The 24607-nt window shown below is 40.8% G+C and overlaps 1 protein-coding gene across 4 annotated transcripts in view; it reads left to right on the plus strand.

The window, feature by feature from the left end:
- The window catches only part of nphp4 (nephronophthisis 4), a 94568-nt gene that overhangs the window by 4963 nt on the left and 64998 nt on the right, over nucleotides 1-24607 (plus strand). For all 4 annotated transcript variants that reach the window (XM_078798206.1, XM_058083833.2, XM_058083831.2 and 1 more), the window contains exons 3-7: nucleotides 8454-8611; nucleotides 8816-8880; nucleotides 14366-14515; nucleotides 16890-17026; nucleotides 23734-23918. In XM_078798206.1, coding sequence (XP_078654332.1) covers nucleotides 8454-8611; nucleotides 8816-8880; nucleotides 14366-14515; nucleotides 16890-17026; nucleotides 23734-23918 — 695 coding nt within the window. The remainder of the gene's footprint in view (nucleotides 1-8453; nucleotides 8612-8815; nucleotides 8881-14365; nucleotides 14516-16889; nucleotides 17027-23733; nucleotides 23919-24607) is intronic.

The raw sequence follows: 24607 nt of genomic DNA on the forward strand, positions 1-24607 counted from the left end.
TTATAATAGTTGTGCAAATTGGAACTGTCAGTGAGGCCGCCTTAAGTTTTTTTTTTTTGTCATGGAAGAAACAAAAGCTCTTGAAATGACAAATTCAGTTGTTCTTGTTAGTGTTGCGGTAAAGTTTGTGGCTAAGTGCAACTTGTTTTGTCCGTCCATTGTCATTTTGATTACACACGATTGATTGTGACGCATTCAAGAATGTCTGCTCAGCAGGCACAATAGAGGAAGCTATGCCCTTTTTTGTTTTTTTTTTTAACCAATGTGCTAAGGGAAGAGATTAATTTCATGTCAACACTTTTAATCACAAAAGACATTCCAAGAGTACTTCTCTTTTCTTTGTGTTTGTCCTTGACTGAACACAAGTGAACATCTTGGGACTGGAGGAGAATGTTGTCAGTTGTTTTTTTCATGATGTATTTAATTGATAATGTCTTTATTTGGTGCTGTCTTAATAATGCCTCCTCCCGGCAACATCCATAAGCTTTTGGTGGAATTTCTAGATTTAATTAACTAGCATGACTGTAATTATATTTATCTATCTATCTATATATAAACCATCCAATTTAACCAGAAGGTTTATTCATTTCCATAAGCTGGATGCAAATCAATAGACAATGTTATGTTATGTCACAGAGATCAGGGCAAATGTTTGTGTTCTGCACATTGTCATTGGGCTCACATTGTCAAGCACACACTCACAGCAGCTGTATTTGCTCTTGCATTGCTGTGTTTGGCATATATTGACCTATATATAGGCCGTGTAGAGTGCATTGTCCGTCGATGGAACATCTTGTTTTAACATTTAGCTTCCTTTCCATGTTTTTTTCATACAGAACGGCCTATTTTTTTATTGACACTAATTACATAGAATTGTACATAACCACAGAATTGTATGTTTACAAATAAACATCGAGATCTATGCATGATAATATTGGACATCCCGACCATATTGTTTTGATGTGGCTTTTAAAATTTAATTTGGATTGAGGGTTGCACGGTGTTGTAGTGGTTAGCGCGCAGACCTCACAGCTAGGAGACCTGAGTTCAATTCCACTCTCAGCCATCTCTGTGTGCATGTTCTACGTGGGTTTTCTCCGGGTACTCCGGTTTCCTCCCACATTCCAAAAACATGCTAGGTTAATTGGCGACTCCAAATTGTCCATAGGTATGAATGTGAGTGTGAATGGTTGTTTGTCTATATGTGCCCTGTGATTGGCTGGCCACCAGTCCAGGGTGTGACAGCTGGGATAGGCTCCAAGCACACCCCCCCCCCGTCCGACTCTTGTGAGTATAAGCGGTAGAAAATGAATGAATTAATGAATGGACTGGGCTGCACGGCGGTCGAGTGGTTAGTGCGCAGGCCACACAGCTAGGAGATTCGATTAGATTCCACTGAGATTCGATTCGATTCCACCCTCTGTGTGAAGTTTGCATGTTCTCCCCGTGCATGCGTGGGTTTTCTCCGGGTACTCTGGCTGGCCACCAGTCCAGGGTGAGACAGCTTGGATAGGTTCAAGCACCCCAGCGAAAATGAATGAAATGAATGATTGAACTGGACAGCAGTTAAAAGAAATTCCTAAAATTTGAAAAAAACAGTTGAGGATTGTTGCCAAGAAATTGTGCACTATGCAGGCCTGCTGCCAAATACTCTGAGCCCACAGTTTTCCAACATCACTATCCTTATGAACGCGGCACACTGACTTGCCATCTGGTATGAATGCTCATTAGCCCTAAATGACCTAACGAGTTCATGTGTTAAACCAGCTAAGTGCAATCATAAATGGCCAACAGTGAACCTGCTGTATTCTCTACCCTTTTGTTTTCTTTCAAAAAGCACGATACTTCCTCCACTAAAAGTAATGACCTCATGAAAGCATTATGATTGATGGACAAAGGAGCCGTTGTGGCAGTACAAGAGTCTTTCCAGATACCTCGGTGCTTAGTTCCTCCTCCCAACTGGTATGCCACACAGAGAGAGATATACACTTCAATTATACATGGAGACGGTGGGGGCGAAGCCTGCGAGGCCTTACTGGAGAACTGATCAATATTTTAGCTCTAAGGGGACCAAACATTGAGCCGAGCAGCTGCTGTTTAACAGCTTTACACATTTCAGTTGCACACTCTCCACCGTGCAGCCATACCCTGACAATTTAAGGCTATTAAATGGCCATAGAAGTAGGGGTGTCATGAGATGTAGACTAAAACATAACAATATTTTGTGTTTAGAGAAAAGCTGTCTCGCAGGGTTTGGTCATCCAGACGTTTTACCTGACTGTGAACTTTGGCATCGCTACTGAGAATGATATTAAATGCAACAGGTGGAAGTTTGCGAGGTAGGATCATTAAATGATTTACGCACACTATAAACCTTGCAATCAGAACTACCTCTGTGTTCCCAGCATCACTTGTCACAATTTTTTTTGTTGGATCTCACCATTTTTTTATTGGAGTTGAAAGGCTGAGACAGTGGTAATGTCCATGCAGAAGAAATTCTACATTTGATCAAACGTACTCAAGATCGTTTTAATATGACCATTTCATCTCTGACCTTATTAATGTGCTTCCTTTGGAACAAAGTTGAACAGTCTTTCACATTGTTGTGTTCCACCTGCATTCCGCCTCAACAGTGCACACACACACACACACACACACAGTGCCTGAGGACTGACTGTAAGGCATTTCAGACCAACTAAATGTCAGGAGACCAAAACCTGGGTAAAAAAAATCAAAGGCTTTACCCTGAGAGCACCTGAATCTGTGTTTGGCAAGCCCCGGCTGTTTCATTATGCAGGATTTGGGGTGTTTTCTTGGCATCAGGTACATCGCTGGGAACACCAGAGGAAGGGCAGACATGTATTATGGGAGCATCAGTGTGTCAGTGATGGTGCTAACTATAGGACGGCCTGTAACTGGTGCCTTAAGGGAAAAATCCCAGTCTGCATTGTTTTGGCTCTTGTTTAGTCATCACTGGCTTAGCGTGGATGGATGGGGTTGTTGTGGTCTGGGGGTCTAAACCCTGTCAGGACTCTTGTAAGTCAAAGGCTCACATTCCCTCCGTACCATTCAGTCAGTTTCCAGAATCATTTGTTTCCCCAAATCAATTTTTGCACCATCATCCCTCTTAGCGGTGTCTATGTCAGTGGTCTCAAACACGCTCCCCGCAGGACACTAGTTTGAGGCCCCCGCCTTGATATGAAAGTTTAATGTTAGTGCGGCCCGCGCAAGTTTGATATGGATGCTGTATGGTATCATGTACCCAGAAATTTTTTTTACGTTTGATTAATGTTCATGTTAAAGGTTAAATAACTGTTTATAGTTATCCTCCCTATTTGTGTGGAAGTGGTAAGTTTTTGGCTTACCACTTCAAATGTATTCTAGATTTACCGATAATGAGCACCCCTGTTATACATAATGTGAATTTAATTCATAAAACTGTTGAAAAAAGAAACCAACTGGACCTATTGGCCCTCCATTATGAAGTAAAATGTCTTTTCTCTTCTATAATTGCTCCTTAACGAAGCAAAAATGTGTTTTCCGATTACTCGATTAATGGAAGGAAATATCAGTAGAATCCCCAAATCCTAAAATATCATCTGAAGCATGATTTCAACTGTGATATTTTGATGCAGAGCATTATCCCCTCCCTTGGGAAATTGAGCCACAAGGCAGTTTTCCAACACGATAAGGAGGCCAAACACACTTCCAGGTTCTCAGGAAGCAGAAGGCGATGGAGTGGCCAAGTACGTCTCCTTTAGACCTGAACCCAATTGAGCAGATGTGAAGCACCTTCAAGTGGAAGGAAGGTGATGGAGCTCAAGTTCCATCCAAAGCTCCACCAGTGATGGAATCATGGAGTGGAAGAGGATTCCAGTAACAACTTGTGGTGAATTCCATGTCCAAGAGGATGAAGGCATTGCTGGATAATAATAGGGCTCACTCTAAATATTGACACTATGGACCCAGTGCTCACTTGTGTTGACAGCCATTCAGACAAACGTGATGTCATTTATGGAGGAGACTAAATGCATAAGATACAAGAAGATACAATAACGTTTGCTGAAGTGTCAGGCGTGACCTCACTTTTGAATTATAGTTTGCTAAAATTGTCTGCACAGCCAAAACATTAAACAATAGTTTTTTTGGGGTGGGGTGAAGCATTTAAAACAATTGCTCTCTGTCCTTGCTGGATAGAAATTGCATCATTGTCACTCTCTATCCTCGGAGGGATTTCATATAATTGGGCTGTGGCTTCAGTAATTGCTGCAGTCATCTTATCTTTGGCTGATAGATCAGCTTTTCCTTGTCCTCCATCTGTTATTTTTTTCTTCTCTGTTTGAACGACATCCGACATCGTTTTTTTTTCTCCTCTTTCCTTCATCCATTGCTCATCTCCGGGGACTTACAACAACATTCATTGTTTTTCCTCAAAGCAGTCGCTCAGTGGTTCGAGAAGATTTTTTTAAATTTTTTTAGATTTGTGGAAACTGTCTCCTTGACTTTTAAAAATCTGTGCTTTATTAAATATTATGTGGTAATGCTTGAGCTTAAGCAGTTTAGCAAAACATCAAACTGGTTCATCCGTTTAGTCAGTCAATTAAGATCAATAATGTTATATTAAATACTGTAAAATTTTCATATTATGAAGCGGACCATGCGTCTGAGTGAGGCATGTTCAGGCGGCTGATCAGAGAGGTGTCCATAATGTGGTCAGCGTCTTTTATGGCGGTAATCCCCGAAGCCATTGGTGGACATCGTCTGCTGTCAAGCTTAAAGGGATAGTTCTTGGTCCTTCAATCAGTGGTCTGCAAAAAACTACCAGTAGCTCCTAACCACTTTTCAAATAGTTCTCCAAAGGGTTTATTCATTTATTCTCAACTCCTATACAGACAAAATTCAAAAGTGGGGTTCTGCAGGAGTCTGGATGTCTTCGGGAGAGCTTGGTAGTGTGACCAATCACAACAAAGTGGGTTTGCCTGTAGGAAGGCCATGGGTGGAATAAATTAAAACAAACTGTTTTGGAAATCAAAGAAAATACAGCTGGAATAGGTGCCGATTCAGAAGATCTACAATGCTTTGTAATACTAATGGTTTAATTTCATTTGAACATGCATCAGATTACAATTGCATCACATAATCAGTTCACAGTTCCACATGTCCAAAAGGAGTAGGAAGAAGCAAAGCTTATTAAATCCTACCCCTCCATCTGGTACTTTTACAATCCGTAACTGTTACATTTGTTCACTTCCTGCTTTCCTAATATTGTTTTCTTTTATTTTAATTTTTAATTTTTTAATTTTTTTGTCACGTGCCAAAGTACAAGGTGATATGACCATGCAATGACATAATGTGTACCATAGTAAGTGTCAATATAGTGATATATATAGCACATCATGACTGGTTCAAGACTCTTCATCCTTGTATTTAGCAAACATCAACTGCTTGTATTGTTTCTTGAATTGGCTCATCGTTGTGCATTGTTTGACTTCCTTACTCAATCCATTCCATAGTTTGATTCCACATACTGAAATGCTATGGCTTTTTAACGTAGTCCTAGCATATAAGTGTTTCAAATGTAGTTTTTCCCTGAGATCATATTTCTCCTCTCTTGTAGAGAAGTATTGGATGACATTTTAGGGAATTGGTTATTTTTAGCCTTATGCATTATTTTAGCTGTTTGAATTATATAAGCAAGTTTAAGTATTTGATTTGCGTGCTAGTTATTGTGTGTGACTGCTCTATAGGAGTCTACAGCTCACTACAAAGGGCCGGAAAATGTGCACTCTGCACCAATCGGACACTCTGCAACATTAAGGCTCATCTCAATTTTGCCAGAAAATATATTGATGATCTCTATGACCTTTAGGAAATTACTATGTGGTCTGATGAGGCAAAAGTTGAGCTTTTTGGAAGGTGTGTCCCGTTACATGTGGCCTAAAAGTCACATCCTAATGGTACACATTGCTGTCCAGTAATGCTCAATAGCCACTACCTTTTAAGACATACCACTAAACCCCAGTGATTTTAAGGAGTGAACCACTCCTTAAAAAAAACAGTGATTTTAAGGAGTGGTTCACTCCTTAAAATCACTGGGGTTTAGCGGTGTAGGGAGATGTGTGTGTGTGATATCAACAATTCTTTACTATGAATGACATGGAAACTTTGCACTCAAAACATACAAACTACAAATCAAACCCCATCACCCTAAAAACAGTCACAACAAAGACTTGTGTTTTTAAAGTCCTTCAGTATGTAGTTGTAAGCCTGCCAAAACTAATATGAAAGCCGCATGGCTGAGAATCCTCCTGAGTCAGTTTGCTTGCATATCTTCACAGAACCTTTGTTTTTTAATAGCAAAATCTCAGGGTGTCGTCACTTGGAATTCAGCTGTGTAACAATAACGGCATCTTGCAGATATAGGTATGCATAATGCATCAAAGCTGAATTGTTTTATACTTTTTTTTACAATGCTGTGCATGTCAGCCTTTAATCTTGCACACACATGAATGCATAACCTGTGCATAGTTAAAGCCTGCAAACTACAAGTGGAAGCACTGACAGCAATTGGCAAATTTGATTCTTCTTGTTGAGTATGAAGAGTCCATTATCTGACTGGAATCGTTCCATGGTGTCCCACCTCTAAAAGAACTACTACCCATACATACAACCATCAATAAAGCCTCATTTCCGTGTGAATCTCCACTTATAGTGCCGGGTTTTCACCGCTGGGGCCATGCGGGGATTAAATGGAACGCCAATATAAATGAAATCTTCAGGATGAAACACTATTAATGCACAAAGTACCGTATTTTCCGGACTATAAGTCACACTTTTTTTCATAGGTTGGCTGTTCCTGTGACTTATACTCCAGAGCGACTTATATACAAATGAAAAAACTGTTTGTTACATAAACACTGGACACCTTTTCTGTTCATGTTTATTTTTTGTGTATCTGAATAACCATTGTGTTAGCATATCTTACACCTCTTCAGCCTGTTCTCTATTCTTTTATTATTGTTAGAACTTGCCTTCCAAAAGGACGTAATGTCTGTTTTGGTCGCGTAGTTTGTAAAATAAATTACCTGCAAAAATGCGACTTATACTCCAGTGCGACTTATGTATGTTTTTTTTCTACCTAACTATGCATTTTTGGCATTGTGCGACTTATAGTCCAGAAAATACGGTAATCATTCAGACTTACTTATTTGTTGATATGATGCACACAGACCAAGTTGCTGCTTTGGCTCCTTCCTGCTGCTGTCTCTGCTCGCACCGTAATTTTGAGTGTTGGGGGATAATTGTTTTCTAATTTTTATTCACGTACCCCCTATAGCAATTGATATACCCCACTTTGGGAACCACTAATGAAAGTTTGTCATTGCATTCTTTCTGTTAAGCAGAACCTGAGCGAGTATATTCCCATTTTTCATCTACTATTTGTGCTTTCTTTCTCCTTGCCGGGAATTGGAAGAGAATCAATTTGGAGATGTATCAAAGCAGTGAGGAAAATGAGGGAAAAAATGTACCTTTTGAGTTGGAAATCTGTTATGAACAATGGCCACATCTGGATTATCCACAGTCTCTGGACTCTTGTCTTCCACCACAATACAATTTTCGACATTGTTAAATGGGGATGGAAAATGTATTTCTATACCTCAGGAGAGGTTCAAGAGGAGTTCAGTCAAAGATGTACCTTCTGTTTAAGTGACGTTGGATGTGGAAGGAAGCCTGTAAAGACTGTGATTGACAGGTATTGTGGTGGGTGGGATGTGGGAAAAGACTGTAATATGTACCTGTGATACATTTTATTGACAACGTGAATGGCCTTTCATTCTAATTTATTAAATGTATAAAGTATATACATAAAGTGCTTAAACTGATGACAAAGCGGTTACAGTCAACCTATTATATTGGTCCCAAATTTATAAAAGAGCATTTCCTATGCAAATATTAATAGTATTATGTTATATAAGCTCTGCAGTTTGGTAAGCCCATATTAACTCTCTCAAACATTTCCTTGTTTATTTATTTCTTTGCTTATTTGTTATCATGTGTTTCTAATATGTCTTTTTTTGCACAAATGATTGCAGCATTTGAGGCCTTATGACCGGATAGCTCTCATGAGACTCTATGTACCATCTGCTATAATTTGTACTGCATGTCCTTTCACTGAAGAAACATGCATGTTTGCATGTTGTTTGAAGCGACTCTTGACATGCAATGTGTTGGCTATTATTATTACACAGTATATGTCTGATCTGATCAGTTTTTTGCTTGGATTGAGAGTTTAAAATATAGATTATAGACTTGTGATTGATTGTCTGATTACACTGATACATCACCAGGCAATGGACTGACTTATGTGTGTACTTTAGGAACGGCTGTCCTTGAAATAACGTGGCATTTAATCAAGTTTTTTTTAATCGTATTCATATTCTTCCGTCCTCCAGATTCTGTACTTCCATACGTCTCTGCGGTTGCCCAGCACGGTGTTGGTTTTGGAGCTGGTGGCATTGTCAACGAGGTCAGACGGTTCGCAACAGGCCATGGGGCAAGGCTTCACTGTTCTAGATCTTTTCCCCAAGACGGAACCTCAAGGGGACAGAAGGTAATGAGCCTTTTCTTAGCCTTTTCTTAGCCAGTAAGAGAACAATGTGTCAAATAACATTACTTGTATTAGTGGCTATTTAAAATACTGTATTTTCCGCACTATAAGGCCTTTCAAGGGCGCCTTATGCGGCTCTTGAGCTGTGGGTTTCTCACCCCTGGTATAGGGCATTCATTCCTTGTTCTATTATTGTTCAACCTATAGACTCAATCTACTCCATGGATCACCAAGAATTCTTCTTCACCCATTGCTGAAGGACATCGCTGACTGTAAGAGACCTTTACTTCTACATTTCTTTGTCCTTATGCCTGCATTCATCCTGAAAATGACTGCTAATGATGGGGAGATGAGATGATACTGGAAAAATACTGTAGGCAGAGTCAACTGAGTCAGTGTAAAATTAGTGGATACTGTGGAAGAATAATCATTTCACTACATTTCCTGGATGGATTATGTGTATTACTACACCGTTATACATGTATTTGTGGTATCAGGTTTTTTGGTATGCGACATTTGGAATGGTGTAGCAGTCTACCAAGACTACTCAGTTAACAAATGATGGCCGTCATGACTAGTGATCGTGCCAATGAGAAGCCAGTGAAATTTGTGTTCCCACTGAGCTTTGCAGAATTGTTATAATTCAGCCACATTGGAGGGTTTTTCCACTTTTCTGACCTATAAATGTAGTCAGAATGTATCTATCCCAGCTGTCTTTGGGCGAGAGGCGGGGTAAGCCAATCACAGGGCACATATAGACAAACAACCATTCACACTCACATTCATACCTATGGACAATTTGGAGTCGCCAATTAACCTAGCATGTTTTTGGAATGTGGGAGGAAACCGGAGTACCCGGAGAAAACCCACGCATGCACAGGGAGAACATGCAAACTCCACACAGAGATGACCGAGGGTGGAATTGAACCCTGGTCTCCTAGCTGTGAGGTCTGCGCGCTAACCACTCGACCGCTGTGCCGCCCAGAGTTAAATAAAAGAGGTTTAGGATGGCTGAAAATGCTAGGTTTCAAAAGGCGTGGTAAAACTGCCACTTTGTGATGTCACAGAGGGGCGGACTTCCTTATATGGTTGACAGTTAGGAAGCAATTTGAGTGTGTGACCAATCACAGCGGAGTGGGTGGATCGTTTAGGCAGGAAGGAAGTACAGCTGGAATAGGTGCAGATTCTGCAAAATCCAAAAAGATTTCTGTACGGGTTATTGTGTGTAGCGGCTCTATAGGAGTCCACAACCCAATACAAAATGAACATAGGTCCCCTTTCAGCAATTGGTCTTTCCATTGGGGCAATTCCAAAGGTTCTAATGTGTGTCCAATGTACTGTAAGTGTCACAGTTCCAGCGGTTAAGTGTGTCAGTCTTTCTCCCTGAAGCTCGTGGTAGTTTCAATACAGTATGTCCCCAGTTTGTTAAAAGTAAGCGTATAAATTACCAAACACAGTAGCGCTTTGCAGTATGAATAACAATGTGCACAGTGAGAGCACTGGCTTCCCGTCTTGGCTATCATGTCACATGAATATTTATGAAGGTTTTTTTTTCAAACAGACTCTTACACCAGTTGAATTATTAACCACAGGGTTCGTTATTTAGTTAGTAACCTTGGTGTTCTGATGTTTTACCCATTTTACAGCCACAAACCCTTTTTTTCCTGTGATATGTGTCTCCATTTGTGTGACAGGGACACTCTGTTTGATATGAAGTCTTTTGAAGGGGGGATTTACTGGAGTGAGGCAAGAATCGTATCTAAGAGTCATTTGCGCTGCTGGATTTAGTGGTCATACATGTCTCGTGTTAAAGAATTATGATGGAAAACATACCCTGGAGGCTGATATAATCAGCCTTTCTCTTTCACATTCTCCGACATTAGTTAGAAAAATATCTCAGCTCTAAATTAGAACGGGGTTTTCATGTCTTCATATCGAGCAAATTAAATTGGTTTCTAACACGGAATGAAATGAACACAACCGTATGAAAATAGTATGTAGGAAAGGAAATGCATCAAGTAAACAGAGCTTCAGGAGAGGCAAGATTTCCAACTCAATTCTCATGACAATAGCAGTAGAAACTTGGCAAAAGAAAAAGCTATCATTATGGGATGGCAGCCTACGTACGGGTATTTACTCCCGAGTGACATCAGAGCTTTAAATAGTGTTTCATATGTACTTTGTTTATGCCCAAAAGAGTTTTTTGTGATATAAGTTAAGTTGATAAACTTTGCGGTGTTCATATGTACATCAGTGTTGCATCCATAGAGATTTGTTTTCTGCATCAGAACACTTGCAAGTGCAGGCAAGGCAAGAAAGAGGTCAAAGAGGGGATTGTATGCATTACAATACAGCGTTCATAGGGCACTCGACTAAACACTTAAATACGACTGTCTTATGAATGTTTTTAACTGTACATTTTGTAAGGTATTTTTTGATGACACCCTTATTGGTATGTGCACCACTCTTATTTTGAAGGACATGTGTAGTAATGTGGTTGTGTGTGTGCATGTATGTGTGTATATATATATATATATATATATATATATGTAGATATGTGTATATGTATGTATATATGTGTGTGTGTATATACAGTAAAGTCTCGTTATATCGATATCGGTTATAACAAATTACTACTTATTACGATACTATTTTCATTTCCCGGCAAATTTCTAGTCTTTTATGATATAATTAGTTCCGTTAGTACGATACCCGGTTATTATGATAATCCGGTTACTACGATGCCCTTTTCATCTCCCGCCAGCCAATTTGGTCTGCTTATATCGATACAAAAGCAGCTTAAATCAATCTTTGCTTAAGGATTTCAATACCAAAAAAGAACACGGCGAACGGCTGCTTCCAGTCAACTTTATTTTTCACACTTCCACCACCAGAGCGCAGCACACACACCGATTCCCACACTTCCTGGTTCACAGGTCATGCTCAACCCGCCCCACATAGCTGGCCAAACACATGCCTGCAACAGAAGAACCAACTGACATAGCATACACACCTATTCCAACGAAGACACAAGCGTACAAATACATGTATTTAATTGTGTTGTATTCAGATATCTTTTTATCTCTTGCAATAATCACTGTTTTTCATATGTACATGCTACGAGAGAAACCACGAACGCTGTTGCAGGCATGTGTTTGGCCAGCTATGTGGGGCGGGTTGAGCATGACCTGTGAACCAGGAAGTGCGGGAATCGGTGTGTGTGCTGTGCTGTGGTGGTGGAAGTGTGAAAAATAAAGTTGACTGGAAGCAGCCGTATATATATATATATAGATATTGTAAGTGTATTGTATTGTAAGTGTATATGTGAGAAAGAATAATGTAACATAGTATGCATGTCTAAAATAAATTAAGAAAAAGAAAAAAAGAAAGAAAGGATGTGTGTTAAAATATGCTCTTATTTTGAAGGATGAACGTGTGATGCTTTGTTGCATTGACAAGAACAATTCACACAGTCTCACTCACACACATTAGCGTCCCCCGCTAAATTAAGCAAACCCAGCTAGCTTGCAGTCCGATCATTGTTTTGACGATATCATTAATTTTCATATATAGGACTTAACAGTCTCTCTCCAATTATTGCCTATTTCTCTCCCACGGGTAGAATATAATCACAAAGAAATCTGCGTCAAAATCCTGTTTGTAAGCCGTAATAGTTATCTTATTACCTTCTCCTGAAAAGCACTGCTACTACTGAGCCATTCGCCACCCGCCACCCACTCATTTTTCCACTTTAGTTCTTTTTCTCTTTCTTATCGTCTGCCAAGATGCTGCACAGCTGACTGACTGAGGCACCGCATAAACCGGCGCTCACTATAGCGCCACAGATTTTCGGGGGGCACATCGCATCTGACAAATACCTGAGCTTGATGCATAATGAATAACGAGAAATAAATTATGAAAAAGTTGACTGCAAATGGGCACCATCTGTGCTAAGGAAGTTCTATTTGATGCCGACTGAGCTTCCTTTCTTTTAACTCACAGCTGCTTTTACCACTGGATTGTTTGTAAGGAAGGTATGAAGATATGTTCCAGAGATTCAACACTCGTCCACTCTGGGTTTCGGATGTTTGGAGTGATTGAACTGTTGAGAAAGTGGTAAAAAGATGGAGTCAAAATGTTCCTCAGTGGCAAAGCTCCAGGGGTGGAGGAGTTTCACCCAGAATTCCGCAAGGTTTTGGATGTTGGGGAACTGTCTATGCTGACATATCATGTAAACATTGCGTGGAAGTTGGGATTGGCAGACCAGGTGTCGGGTTCAAACTCCTGTGACACTTGTAAAAACACTTAAATAGAGATGAGACAGACAACAATATTCAAAATTACTCGCAGCGAGGAGCGTGAAACAACGTACCCAGTGACATGCAGCTCCACTCTGAATATGCAGTTCTCTTTCGGGGGTCCCGACTACATGGTCGTGCCACTCAAGGGGGGGGGCAGTTGCACAAGCTGTATTTGTTGTCTATGTGTATGTGTGTGTGAGAGTAATTACTTTTATTATTTTATGAGTTCCTATCTTGGCACATTCTTGCAGGATTAACATGACTATCTGGAAGGTCGCTGTTGGCACATCCAGGTACCTCCAGGAACTGGGGGGCGCTGGGGGTCTCTGATCAGGGTCACGGGACCATTCCTTTTCAACACATTGAAACACTTTCTATTGTCTAAGCAAATGGATATAAAGGTGATAACTAACACTATGCAGGATTAACATGAACATCTGAACACCAGGGGTGGTGGTCCCCCTTTTTCACCAAGGGTGACCGGAGGGTGTTTTCCAACTATGGAGGATCACACTCCTCGGCCTCCCTGGGAAAGAAAGTCTTTTCCAGGGTACTGGAGATAAGAGTACGATCTCGGCTACAATAGGTGCAATGTGGGTTTCGTCCCAGCCGTGGAACTTTATGAGGTTGCTGGTGGGTCTATGGGAGTTTGACTTTGGAGCTTTCACTCTATTTTGTAAGCAGAATTAAGCAAAAAATGTTAAAACTGCAAGAAAAAATGGAATAGCAGAACATACACTAGGAAATGATAACGCCGTGGAGGCTCGACTAAAAACTATTTTAATATTTTTCCTTGACAGTTATGACCAACGGTGTCCCATGACCCCATCATGGCAGTTCTGCACAACGCTTTTCACTCGAGGTTGCCGTTTCACCTTGTCGGAGTGAATACAACTTCTCGTATTGATTGTCACTGATGCTTCGGCAAGTACAATCATTAACCCCTGTCAGAGTGAAACATGGCAACGCCAGCAACGCCGGCGACGCCCGAAGCGAGCCAACGTATACGTGACACATCAACCACCATTCGCTCATCTTCCAGTCGGTGTGTGCTTTGTATCAATGGCGACAGATTGTTGCGAGTCACGTGTTGTTGGTTGACCTGCTTGAAAGATGACGATGTCATCCTCATTGCTCACACTTCGGTTCCCATCTATGCCGCCATTCGCTTCACGGAGAAACATATTTTCCAATTTGAGTGCTTGTCATTTCGGTAAAGGCCTGGAAAATGATACTGGCAAGTAAGGGAACATTGCAGCGAGGTCACTGACAGCCAAATGGAATGTTGAAAAATGAAAATGTCTGTGTGTTGGATGTCACGTTGTCTGGTGACTCACGACTGGAAATATGACTCTGCGAAGCACCAAAGAAATGGTGGAATATGATATATTGTACATATATATTCAAAATTATTCAACATGTATGACAAATAATGTATTCAAATTGTTGTTTGCAGGCAGCAATCTTCTGAAAACTATTAATGGGTCACACTTGGAGTGTGCGCTAAAAGACCATCCTGCTTTAGCTCCCATGATGCATCTCCTTCCAGAGAACGTCCTCGTGCACAAAGATGAGAACATTCCCGGCCTCGCAGCTTCCCCGACAGGTAAAAGCTTAACTGACCTTTAAATGATTATTTCTGTAGATAGATTTGTAAGTCTTTATCTAACTCAGTATCTAAATCAATGTGGGCCGTGGTACTGCAGGTGGGCCATAAGAGGTCATTAAAAATATGATTCATTTTTGCAAATATTATTTTAAAAATTATTTTTATTGTAAAATATTTATTGCACGATTAAAAAAATATTTATAGGCCTAAGTAATAACCTATTGAGTGTTATTGACCTGTCACAATATTTTAGGAACCTTATATAGTTTATGATTGGAACGTAGCTCTCTGGTCATCATCATCATCAGTCTTGAATGCAGTTATGAAAAGTATGATAATTAATTCTTAGTCTTGGTTGTACACCACAGATTAAAAGTTTGGACTTCCTTTATCCTCCTGCTTTCATTTCAATCCTTTTAATCATTTAATAATAATAATTATTATTATTATTAATATAACAACAATAATAATAGTAATAATAATAATGACAATAATTATGATGATTATTATAATATAATAATAAAAATAAAAATAATTACGATTATTATGATTATATATGATATAATTATATATAATAACTATAATTACTATTATTATGATTCTTGTTCTTATTAAAATAATAACAATAATAATAATAATAATAATAATAATAGTAATAACAATAATTATAATGATTATTATTATAATATAATAATAAAAATAATAATTACTATTATAGTAATTCTTCTTCTTATTATTATTAAAATAATAATAATAATAATAGTAATAATAATAGTAATAACAATAACAATAACGATAATAATTATTATTATTATTATAAGTGCCCTGAGAACACAGCATTTTGTCTATGTACTATAGGACAAAGGTGGGCCGCAGACATTTTTTAGATTTCCAAGTGGGCCCTGAGTTTTGGAGAACCCCTGATCTAACTGATAATATCTGATCAAAACAAAAAATAAATATTTCAGATGGTGGACACAGTTGCCCAATCAGGCCAACTTTGGATTTTTTTGATAAATGTGTATATTAGTTTGATGCAGTAAGTTCCTGGTGCTGGTGTAATGTACATTTTTCATGTCTTTTTTGAAAACTTTTTTGTCAATCATAAGTTTAGGTGGCCAGGAAGCGAGTTACTCATATAATGAAACCTGTCAGTTCCTTAACCGCAATCATTGGGAGTTTGTGGAAGGTATGGCAACAAGCTAATCCTCTTCATGTTCTGGGTCTGTGAGCAGCGGAGTACTAAGCTGCCTTTTAAGACCCACAGCCACGGGCTTGATATTCACACTGGCTTTCAAAACAAGCGAGCGCTCAGGAAACAACTGCTACAATCAAATGCTCAGTGGAAACATTTACTGCTGTTGAAGAGATTAAAAATCGCAGTGTTGATTTTCTTTCTGTTGTGCCTGAGAGGTCTGATTGTGTACTTTTTACTGTTTCATCCAATGTTCCACTTGCTCTCTTCAGCCATATTTGTTTGAGTCATTGCGGTTAAATCCCTTGATGTAAGAGTACAGTCATTCTATTAATATTTAGTCTATTTACAGACTAAATGTTTCTTGTATGGGGCTGCACGGCGGTTGAGTGGTTAGCTGGAAGACCCGAAATCAATTCCACCCTCGGCCATCTCTGTGTGGAGTTTGCATGTTCTCCCCGTGCATGCATGGGTTTTCTCCGGGTACTCCGGTTTCCTCCCACATTCCAAAAACATGCTAGGTTAATTGGCGACTCCAAATTGTCCATAGGTATGAATGTGAGTGTGAATGGTTGTTTGTCTATATGTGCTTGGCCGGCGACCAGTCCAGGGTGTACCCCGCCCCTCGCCTGAAGACAGCTGGGATAGGCTCCAGCACTCCCACGACCCTCGTGAGGATAAGCGGTAGAAAATGAATGAATGAATGAATGTTTCTTGTATTTGGCTGCAATCCAAATAGGATGTTCATTCATTCATTCGGGGTACACCCTGGACTGGTCGCCAGCCAATCACAGGGCACATATAGACAAACAACCATTCACACTCACATTCATACCTATGGACAATTTGGAGTTGCCAATTAACCTAGCATGTTTTTGGAATGTGGGAGGAAACCGGAGTACCCGGAGAAAACCCATGCATGCACGGGGAGAACATGCAAACTCCACACAGAGATGGCCGAGGGTGGAATTGAACCCAGGTCTCCTAGCTGTGAGGTCTGCGCGCTAACCACTCGTCCGCCGTGCCGCCTTCCAAATAGGATGTAACTTACCAAAAATGGAGGTTTGTAAAAAAGTGCAAATGCATTAAGCTGATGTGCTCTCCAAACCGTGGAAGGAAATCCCACGATGCAAGGCGGCATAAACATACTCTGACCGAGGTTTTCACTGTCAACAGGCGATGCTCTGTTGAAACCCGTGCTTCTCAAGATGCTCACCTACACTCTGCACAGACTGACAGTCTGCCTCCAGCCGTCCCTCAAGGCCTTTGAGAGTCAGCTGCTGGAGCTGATCAACGCCGACTGCCAAAACACGGTAAAGCCGCTCTTCCATTACACCCACACACCCAACGCCTTCAAATGCCACATTGGCAGTCGCGCATGAAGGGATGCCACATGACTTGAGGAATTGACGTTTGTTGAGGACTATTCGGTGAGGTTTCACTTCTTGTGTGTGTGTATTCATCCATCCATCTTCTACGGCCCTCTGAAACCGAGCGTTCAGAGCCATTCCAAACGTCTTTCAAGACTCACTTCCAAATGCACATACCTGAAACTTTGGCATCCTTTAACATGAGAATACAATAACCTAACTACATTTATAGGTCAGAAAAGAGTGATAGAATAGGTGCACATACTGTATAAACAGAACCTGAGGCAACATAATCTTTAATTTGCCTCAGGTTCGTGGTCCTGATAGCCTTGATGCACCTCTGCCAAGATTATTTCCTTTATCTCACTCTGTTTATGCAACCTTCAAACAAAATCCCCTCCCCTTTTTTTACAGCTGCCATCCAACATCACTTCCCAATGAAATGTGACTTCCAGTAATTTATTCTCCCCTTTTTGTTGGGTGTCGGTAGAAACCAGATGCTTAATCATATTTGGCACGTGTAAGAAAGGGCTTGCTGTTATTGTTGGAGCGTAGTGACAAAAGCCTGCCCAGTGATATTTATTTCGCTCATTTTTATTACCCTTCAGATATATATATGTGTATATTATTTTTTTTTTCATACAAAAATGAAAATAATGCATGAATGAAAATCAATCATGTAGCAACAGCAATGTATAAATTCCTGGGTTACACATGATGCTGTATCCGGTTGTTATTGTCACAGGCTCAAACAAATGGGGGAGGGGTGTATTTGCAACATTAATTCATTTATTTTGTACCGCTTATCCTCACGAGGGTCGCGGGGGTGCTGGAGCCTATCCCAGCTGTCTCCGGGCGAGAGGCGGGGTACACCCTGGGCTGGTGGCCAGCCAATCACAGGGCACATATAGACAAACAACCAGTCACACTCACATTCATACCTACGGACAACCTAGCATGTTTTTGGAATGTGGGAGGAAACCGGAGTACCCGGAGAAAACCCACGCATGCACGGGGAGAACATGCAAACTCCACACAGAGAGGGCCGAGAGTGGAATTGAACCCTGGTCTCCTAGCTGTGAGGTCTGTGTGCTGTATTTGTAACAGTAAGTAACAATTTGAGTGTCCTAACTGAGTTTATTTTGTGTAAGTAACAGAGCAAAAGCGGTTGCCTGTGTAGCAATATAGCGTGTGCATACTAGGAGTGGGGTTGATAATAGCCTTTTCCCACCACAATCAGTGTAAACACTGGTAGTCCCGAAAACTGTCCAGTCTCAACTTCCGGATCAGATTTGAGATCCAGCAATCCGGCTGTATGTTTTCATTGTACTTTTTCCATTTAATGTTATTGCCAATATCCTAATTTGTTTGCACTGCTTTTAATGAGCACACAGCTAATTCTGACCTTTGTGTAATGAAACTTTTGTATCAAGGGGGGATTCAGCTTGTTTGACTTCTCCACACGAGAAGCCACATCAGCACCCCTCTACAAAGCGGAGTGGCGATTCAACCAAGCCTCTGATCAAAACTATTACTCTTGTCAAAATGATGTAACATCTTGGATGACGATAAAAATGGTGAGAGAGAACAGAAGACGATCAGGAGGGAGAGCGAGCAGTTGAGGACCGGTACCTTGCCGGGGGCAGAACAAAATGCCTCAGGCTGATTTAATGAATGGAGAAAGACTGCCAACAAACCTCAAGGAACTCTTCATTTTGCCCCAAACTGGGAAAACTCACTCAAAGTAGGACTGCACTTGCAGATGCGCAGGTGGAATGGGGGCAAAAACTGGAAAAGGAGATGGATAAATATTTCATTATGATTGGCTGAGAGTAAAAGGGTTTATAAAAGTTTATTTTTAGCAGCTGGGCATGTAACATTATAACTGCATGGTACATGGTTTGAAGTTTTTAACAACCGATAGCTAGTAACATGACACATTTTATGATAGTATGTCATGCAGTATGTGCTGGTATAGACCAGAATATACAGTAAGACAAGCACCAAGTGCTATGTTTGGAAATTAAGACAAAATCTAAGGCGAAAAAGCATACAAATCATTCAGTATAGTCATATTATATATATATATATATATATACATATATATGTCATATTTTATTCATTGAACGCTTCATGGTTGCACGGTGATCGAGTGGTTAGCGCGCAGACCTCACAGCTAGGAGACCCGAGTTCAATGTGGACTTTGCATGTTCTCCGCGTGAATGCGTTTGTTTTCTCCGGGTACTCCGGTTTCCTCCCACATTCCAAAAACATGCTAGGTTAATAGGCTACTCCAAATTGTCCATAGGTATGAATGTGAGTGTGAATGGTTGTTTGTCTATATGTGCCCTGTGATTGGCTGGCGACCACCCTCGTGAGGGTAAACGGTAGAAAATGAATGAATAAATGAATGGACTGGGCTGCACGGTGATGGAGTGGTTAGCCGCAGACCTCAGTTAGGAGACCCCAATTCAATTCCACACTTGGCCACCTCTGTGTGGAGTTTGCATGTTCTCCCTACGGGTTTTCTCCGGGTACTCCGGTTTCCTTTTAGAACGTCATGCATGTAACCTAGGAAGTTATGAAGTTAGTTAAGGCAAACAGATGGAAAACCCAAGAAACACGGAATTTAACAACCCTTTTCTACAAATGTGGTGCCTTGTGTAGTTAATACTTTACATCAGGAGATGGCGGGGCTGCACGGTGATCGAGTGGTTAGCGCGCAGACCTCACAGCTAGGAGACCCGAGTTCAATTCCACCCTCGGCCATCTCTGTGTGGAGTTTGCATGTTCTCCGGTTTCCTCCCACATTCCAAAAACATGCTAGGTTAATTGGCGACTCCAAATTGTCCATAGGTATGAATGTGAGTGTGAATGGTTGTTTGTCTATATGTGCCCTGTGATTGGCTGGCTCCAGCACACCCCGGTAGAAAATGAATGAATGAATGAACGCTTCATTGATGACAATGACTTGGAAAATTAGCATCATAACTCCTCTTCTGTTGTTAGCGAACTTCCGAACAACATTTGAGACTTTTATCTAAAAGGATTCTCCATTGCCAGGTCACTTGGTACATTCACTTCCGATTCAAGGAAGTGTTTTACCAACTAGACAAAAATGATTTACTGGAAGCGCTGTTGCAGTAGAAATGTGTTAAAGAGTAGGGAGGTGGGAGGATGAGAGCGGCATGCTAATGATGCTGCCAGTGTTTCTCGCAATGGATGACTCACACTCAATATGGGGGCGCAAACATCCACCGTGTGGGTAGCAACACATATCGTGCGTGTGCACATGCACGCACACACGCAGTCAGTCATTCTCTTTTGTATAACGCTACTAAGATTCACTTTGACGTTCATGTAGAACAAAGGTCTGGGATCCAAAGTGGACTGAGACCAATTCCACATAATAATTAAGCCAAATTAGGGGCTTAATGGCCCCTAATTTGCAATAGCAACATAATTGAACCTTCAAGGATCAACTTCCAAATCCAAGACAAAAATGTACAATTTTTGAGTTACTTAAATTCAATATAATTAGTCATAAACGAGGGGAACACTGGATATGATAACAATGACTGAACGGTAAAAAGTGAACCAAAATTGCCTCAAGGAATCCGAAAAAAACTCCACCTGTCATTTTAAAGAGGTAGCATGGTGATGTAACTCACTTGATAATTGGCTTATTCTAATTTCAGATGCCCCCCTCTCTTGGCACCCCTTAAGATGGCAGCTTTATGATACCTATTATTACCTTTTACTGCAGCAGCCCACACCAGCATCTCACAAAGTGCTGACGCAAAAACTGATGCCAGATGGGAAGGAAATGCATTTTCTAAATGTTGTAAAGTCACCAAACATAGATTTTTGAGATTAGCATTTCCCCCCACGTAATGTTTAATGTAGATGCTAAATTTTTATAACTTTGTCAAAATTCAACCGATAATGTTTATAAACTAATATGCATTAATCATGTCCGAACGTGCACCAAAAGTGCCTCTAAAGATGAACATCTTCAACGTTTTGGCTTTTCAACTCTGTCACCTCTCTTCACTGACCCAAACGATGCAATCCTATTTATAAACCGGGTGTCATTGAAAGCACATTTGCATATTTCTTGTCATGTACAATATGCAAAACCACATTTGTGCTCTAGTATTTTGTCATTTTGGTCCAGATCAGAGGATTGGACTCTTTGTATTGGAGCCTAAATTGTAAGTAAGGGCCGATAATCAATTTTGGCTGCATTCACGCTTGTGGTTTGGTACATTAAAAAAATATATATACTTGATGGAAAGGCTACAGAGTAAAGACCACACTGTATTCTGGATAAATGTAATTCTACATTTAAAAATAGCATTACTCCCTTGACACAATTAAGTGTAGAAACTGTAGTTAGAGAACCCGTGCAATAACTTTAGGTGCAGTTTTATTTCTGTTCAAAGACCAACACGACAGAGCTGATTTCAGCACGGAACACAGAAAGCAGCTGCTCTGACTTATCGATCGTGTTCAAGTCTCAAGGGAAAACTAATGGCACTGTTGTTTCTCACTCCAACTTAATTGGACTTGTGTACCCACTTTAGAAGTTTGATGACCAAAGTTGGGCACACGGATTCAAGGTGACTGGTTCATACTTTTTAGAAAAGAAATTGTTGGGTGGAGTGTCACGGCGAGCTGACGGCCTGCTTTGCTTCAAAGTCTAAAAACGTATTAACTTTGCATAGACAAGCCTATGAATGTTTCTCAGGTTGAAGTCACAGGTTCGCCATCTTCTGATTAATTAATTCATTCATTCATTTTCTACCGCTTATCCTCACGGGGGTGCTGGAGCCTATTCCAGCTGTCATTGGGCAAGAGGCGGGGTACACCCTGGCCTGGTCGCCAGCCAATCACAGGGCACAAACAAACAACCATTCACACTCACATTCATACCTATGGACAATTTGGAGTCATCAATTAACCTAGCGTGTTTTCGGAATGTGGGAGGAAACCGGAGTACCCGGAGAAAACCCATGCATGCACAGGGAGAACATGCAAACTCCACACAGAGATGGCCGAGGGTGGAATTGAACACGGGTCGTTCATTCATTCATTTTCTATCGCTTATCCTCATGAGGGTCATGGGGGGTGCTGGAGCCTATCCTAGCTGTCATCAGGTGAGAGGCGGGGTACACCCTGGCCTGGTGGCCAGCCAACCACAGGGCACATATAGACAGACAACCATTCACACTCACATTCATACCTATGGACAATTTGGAGTCGCCAATTAACCTAGCATGTTTTTGGAATGTGGGAGGAAACCGGAGAACATGCAAACTCCACACAGAGATGGCCGAGGGTGGGATTGAACTCGGGTCTCCTAGCTGTGAGGTCTGCGCGCTAACCACTGTACCGCCGTGCAGCCTTGCCATCTCCGCATTTCTAGAAAAGGGTTGTTAAATTCCGTGTTTCTTGAGCTTTCCATCTGTTTGCCATAACTAACTTTAATAACTTCCTAGGTTACATGCATGAAGTTCTCACATGTTTTTAATCTGTTATCTTATATGTACACTGTTGTATGTTATTGGTCCACATAGGAGTTGGCTTTCATCCCGATACGTATGTTCTATGTGCTGTACATTCGTCAGCCAGGGACCATAAGCTCTGACACAATGAATTGGATGACGGTTTATCTCAAGACAACTATATAGCAACCCCAGTGCCAAATGAGAGCTGCTATGCTATGGTTGTAACATATGTCATAGAGCGACCGACTGGTGAGTCAACAAAAATGAAAAGACAACTCTGATGCGGCCTTCTGGGTATTCGTTATGAAACATCGCCATATCATTTTGGATTTTCTGAATCCCCGCCACTGCCAGGGAACTGAACAGGAGTGGTGTTAGTGGAGGAAGTTAAATGAAGGTATCGGTTGAGATGAGATTATGACAGGCGAACCTAATCATCTGTCCCCTGTCAAATAACAGAATAATAAGATACACTGTTGAAGACATTGTTAGGGAGATAATGAGTGGCAGTAACAAGACAAGGGTCGTTGGTGGAAACAGAGAGACAAAAGATAGAAAAAAGAGGCTGTCTGCAAAACCCCAGAAAACAAGCGGTGTGTAGGTTGTACAGTAATAAGACAGAATTTCCTCCTGTTGTTACTTCTGTAAGAGAAAGGGGGAAAAAAAACACAAAGCCAAACCGAGATGTTAATTTGATTGAGGTGTGGGTGGATATTGAGAAGTTAGGAGCAGCGAGACTGAAAGGGACAGGAAAAGCTAATGACAAGAAGATAAGAAAAGCAGTGTGGGAGTAAAAGATGTGTCGAGAGGGAAAAGATTGAAGCGGGGAGGAGTGGAAGGTGGGTCGACCTTAGCGCTGCTCTGCACACTGTGGTGAAAGGTCACCGTCAGTCACTGAGGATTTGTTTAGAGAGGAGAGTGGATGTCTAGCAACCAACTGTTACTGCCAAAAAATCCCATACTGTATATGGGATTCATTTGTAAGCAATCAGATCATTGCGGCAATTTCATGTCATAATGTCATTCACGCCACCACAGGTAGATTACAGTCCTGTAGGAAACACAGCATGATTAGTAATTGGACAGAATATGTATTTTTTATTGTGCTGATCACTGCTTTTTTTTCCATTTTATTATCAGAAACAGCCAAGTCAGGATAGCTCCATGCATGCGATTGTCATCCAGGAAAGAAGGCTCCATGTTGGGGTCCACAATGGCTGGTGTTTCATTGATACGCCTCAAGTCGTGGTGCTGGAGCCTCTCTCCGCAGTGGTCAAAGGGCAAGCTGAGAGCACCTCCAAAAAGAGTACTCAAACCAAGGACAGGTGGGAACAGCTTTAGATTAGTGCTTTCTTATTGAAGGGCATATTAGAGTATTATCTGCCAAAATTTTAAACACATGTAGAAAAGAGTCAAGAGTAATGTGGGTATTTTCTTCTAACATAATAGACATTGTGACAAACTAGCATCCCATCCTCGTACTTGTACAGTGTTTATCTCTCATATAATAGCCTTGCATTACATTCCAATGGTCTTGGGTATTCATTCATTCAGTTATTTTCTGGGGTTGCGGGTATGCTGGAGCCTATCCCAGCTGTCTTTGGGTGAGAGCCGGGGTTGCCAACTAATCGCAGGGAACATATAGACACGTATGGTAATGGTAATGGTTTAATTTCATTTGAACATGCATCAGATTCCAATTGAATGCATCACATAATCAGTTCACAGTTCCACATGTCCAAAAGGAGTAGGAAGAAGCAAAGCTTACTAAATCCTACCCCTCCATCTGGTACTTTTACAATCAGTAATTACGCCGTAGTCACATTTGTTCACTTCCTGCTTTCCTAATATAGTTTAATTTTTTTTCATTATTATTATTATTTTTTTACCGTCCCGAAATACGAGGTGATATGACCATCCAATGACATAATGGGTACCATAGTAAGTGTCAATATAGTGATATATATAGCACATCATGACTGGTTCAAGACTCTTCATCCTTGTATTTAGCAAA

Source organism: Doryrhamphus excisus, linkage group LG17 (genome assembly GCF_037039965.1).
Source record: "Doryrhamphus excisus strain RoL-2023G ecotype Guam linkage group LG17, RoL_Dexc_Guam_v1.1, whole genome shotgun sequence".
NCBI lineage: Eukaryota > Metazoa > Chordata > Actinopteri > Syngnathiformes > Syngnathidae > Doryrhamphus > Doryrhamphus excisus.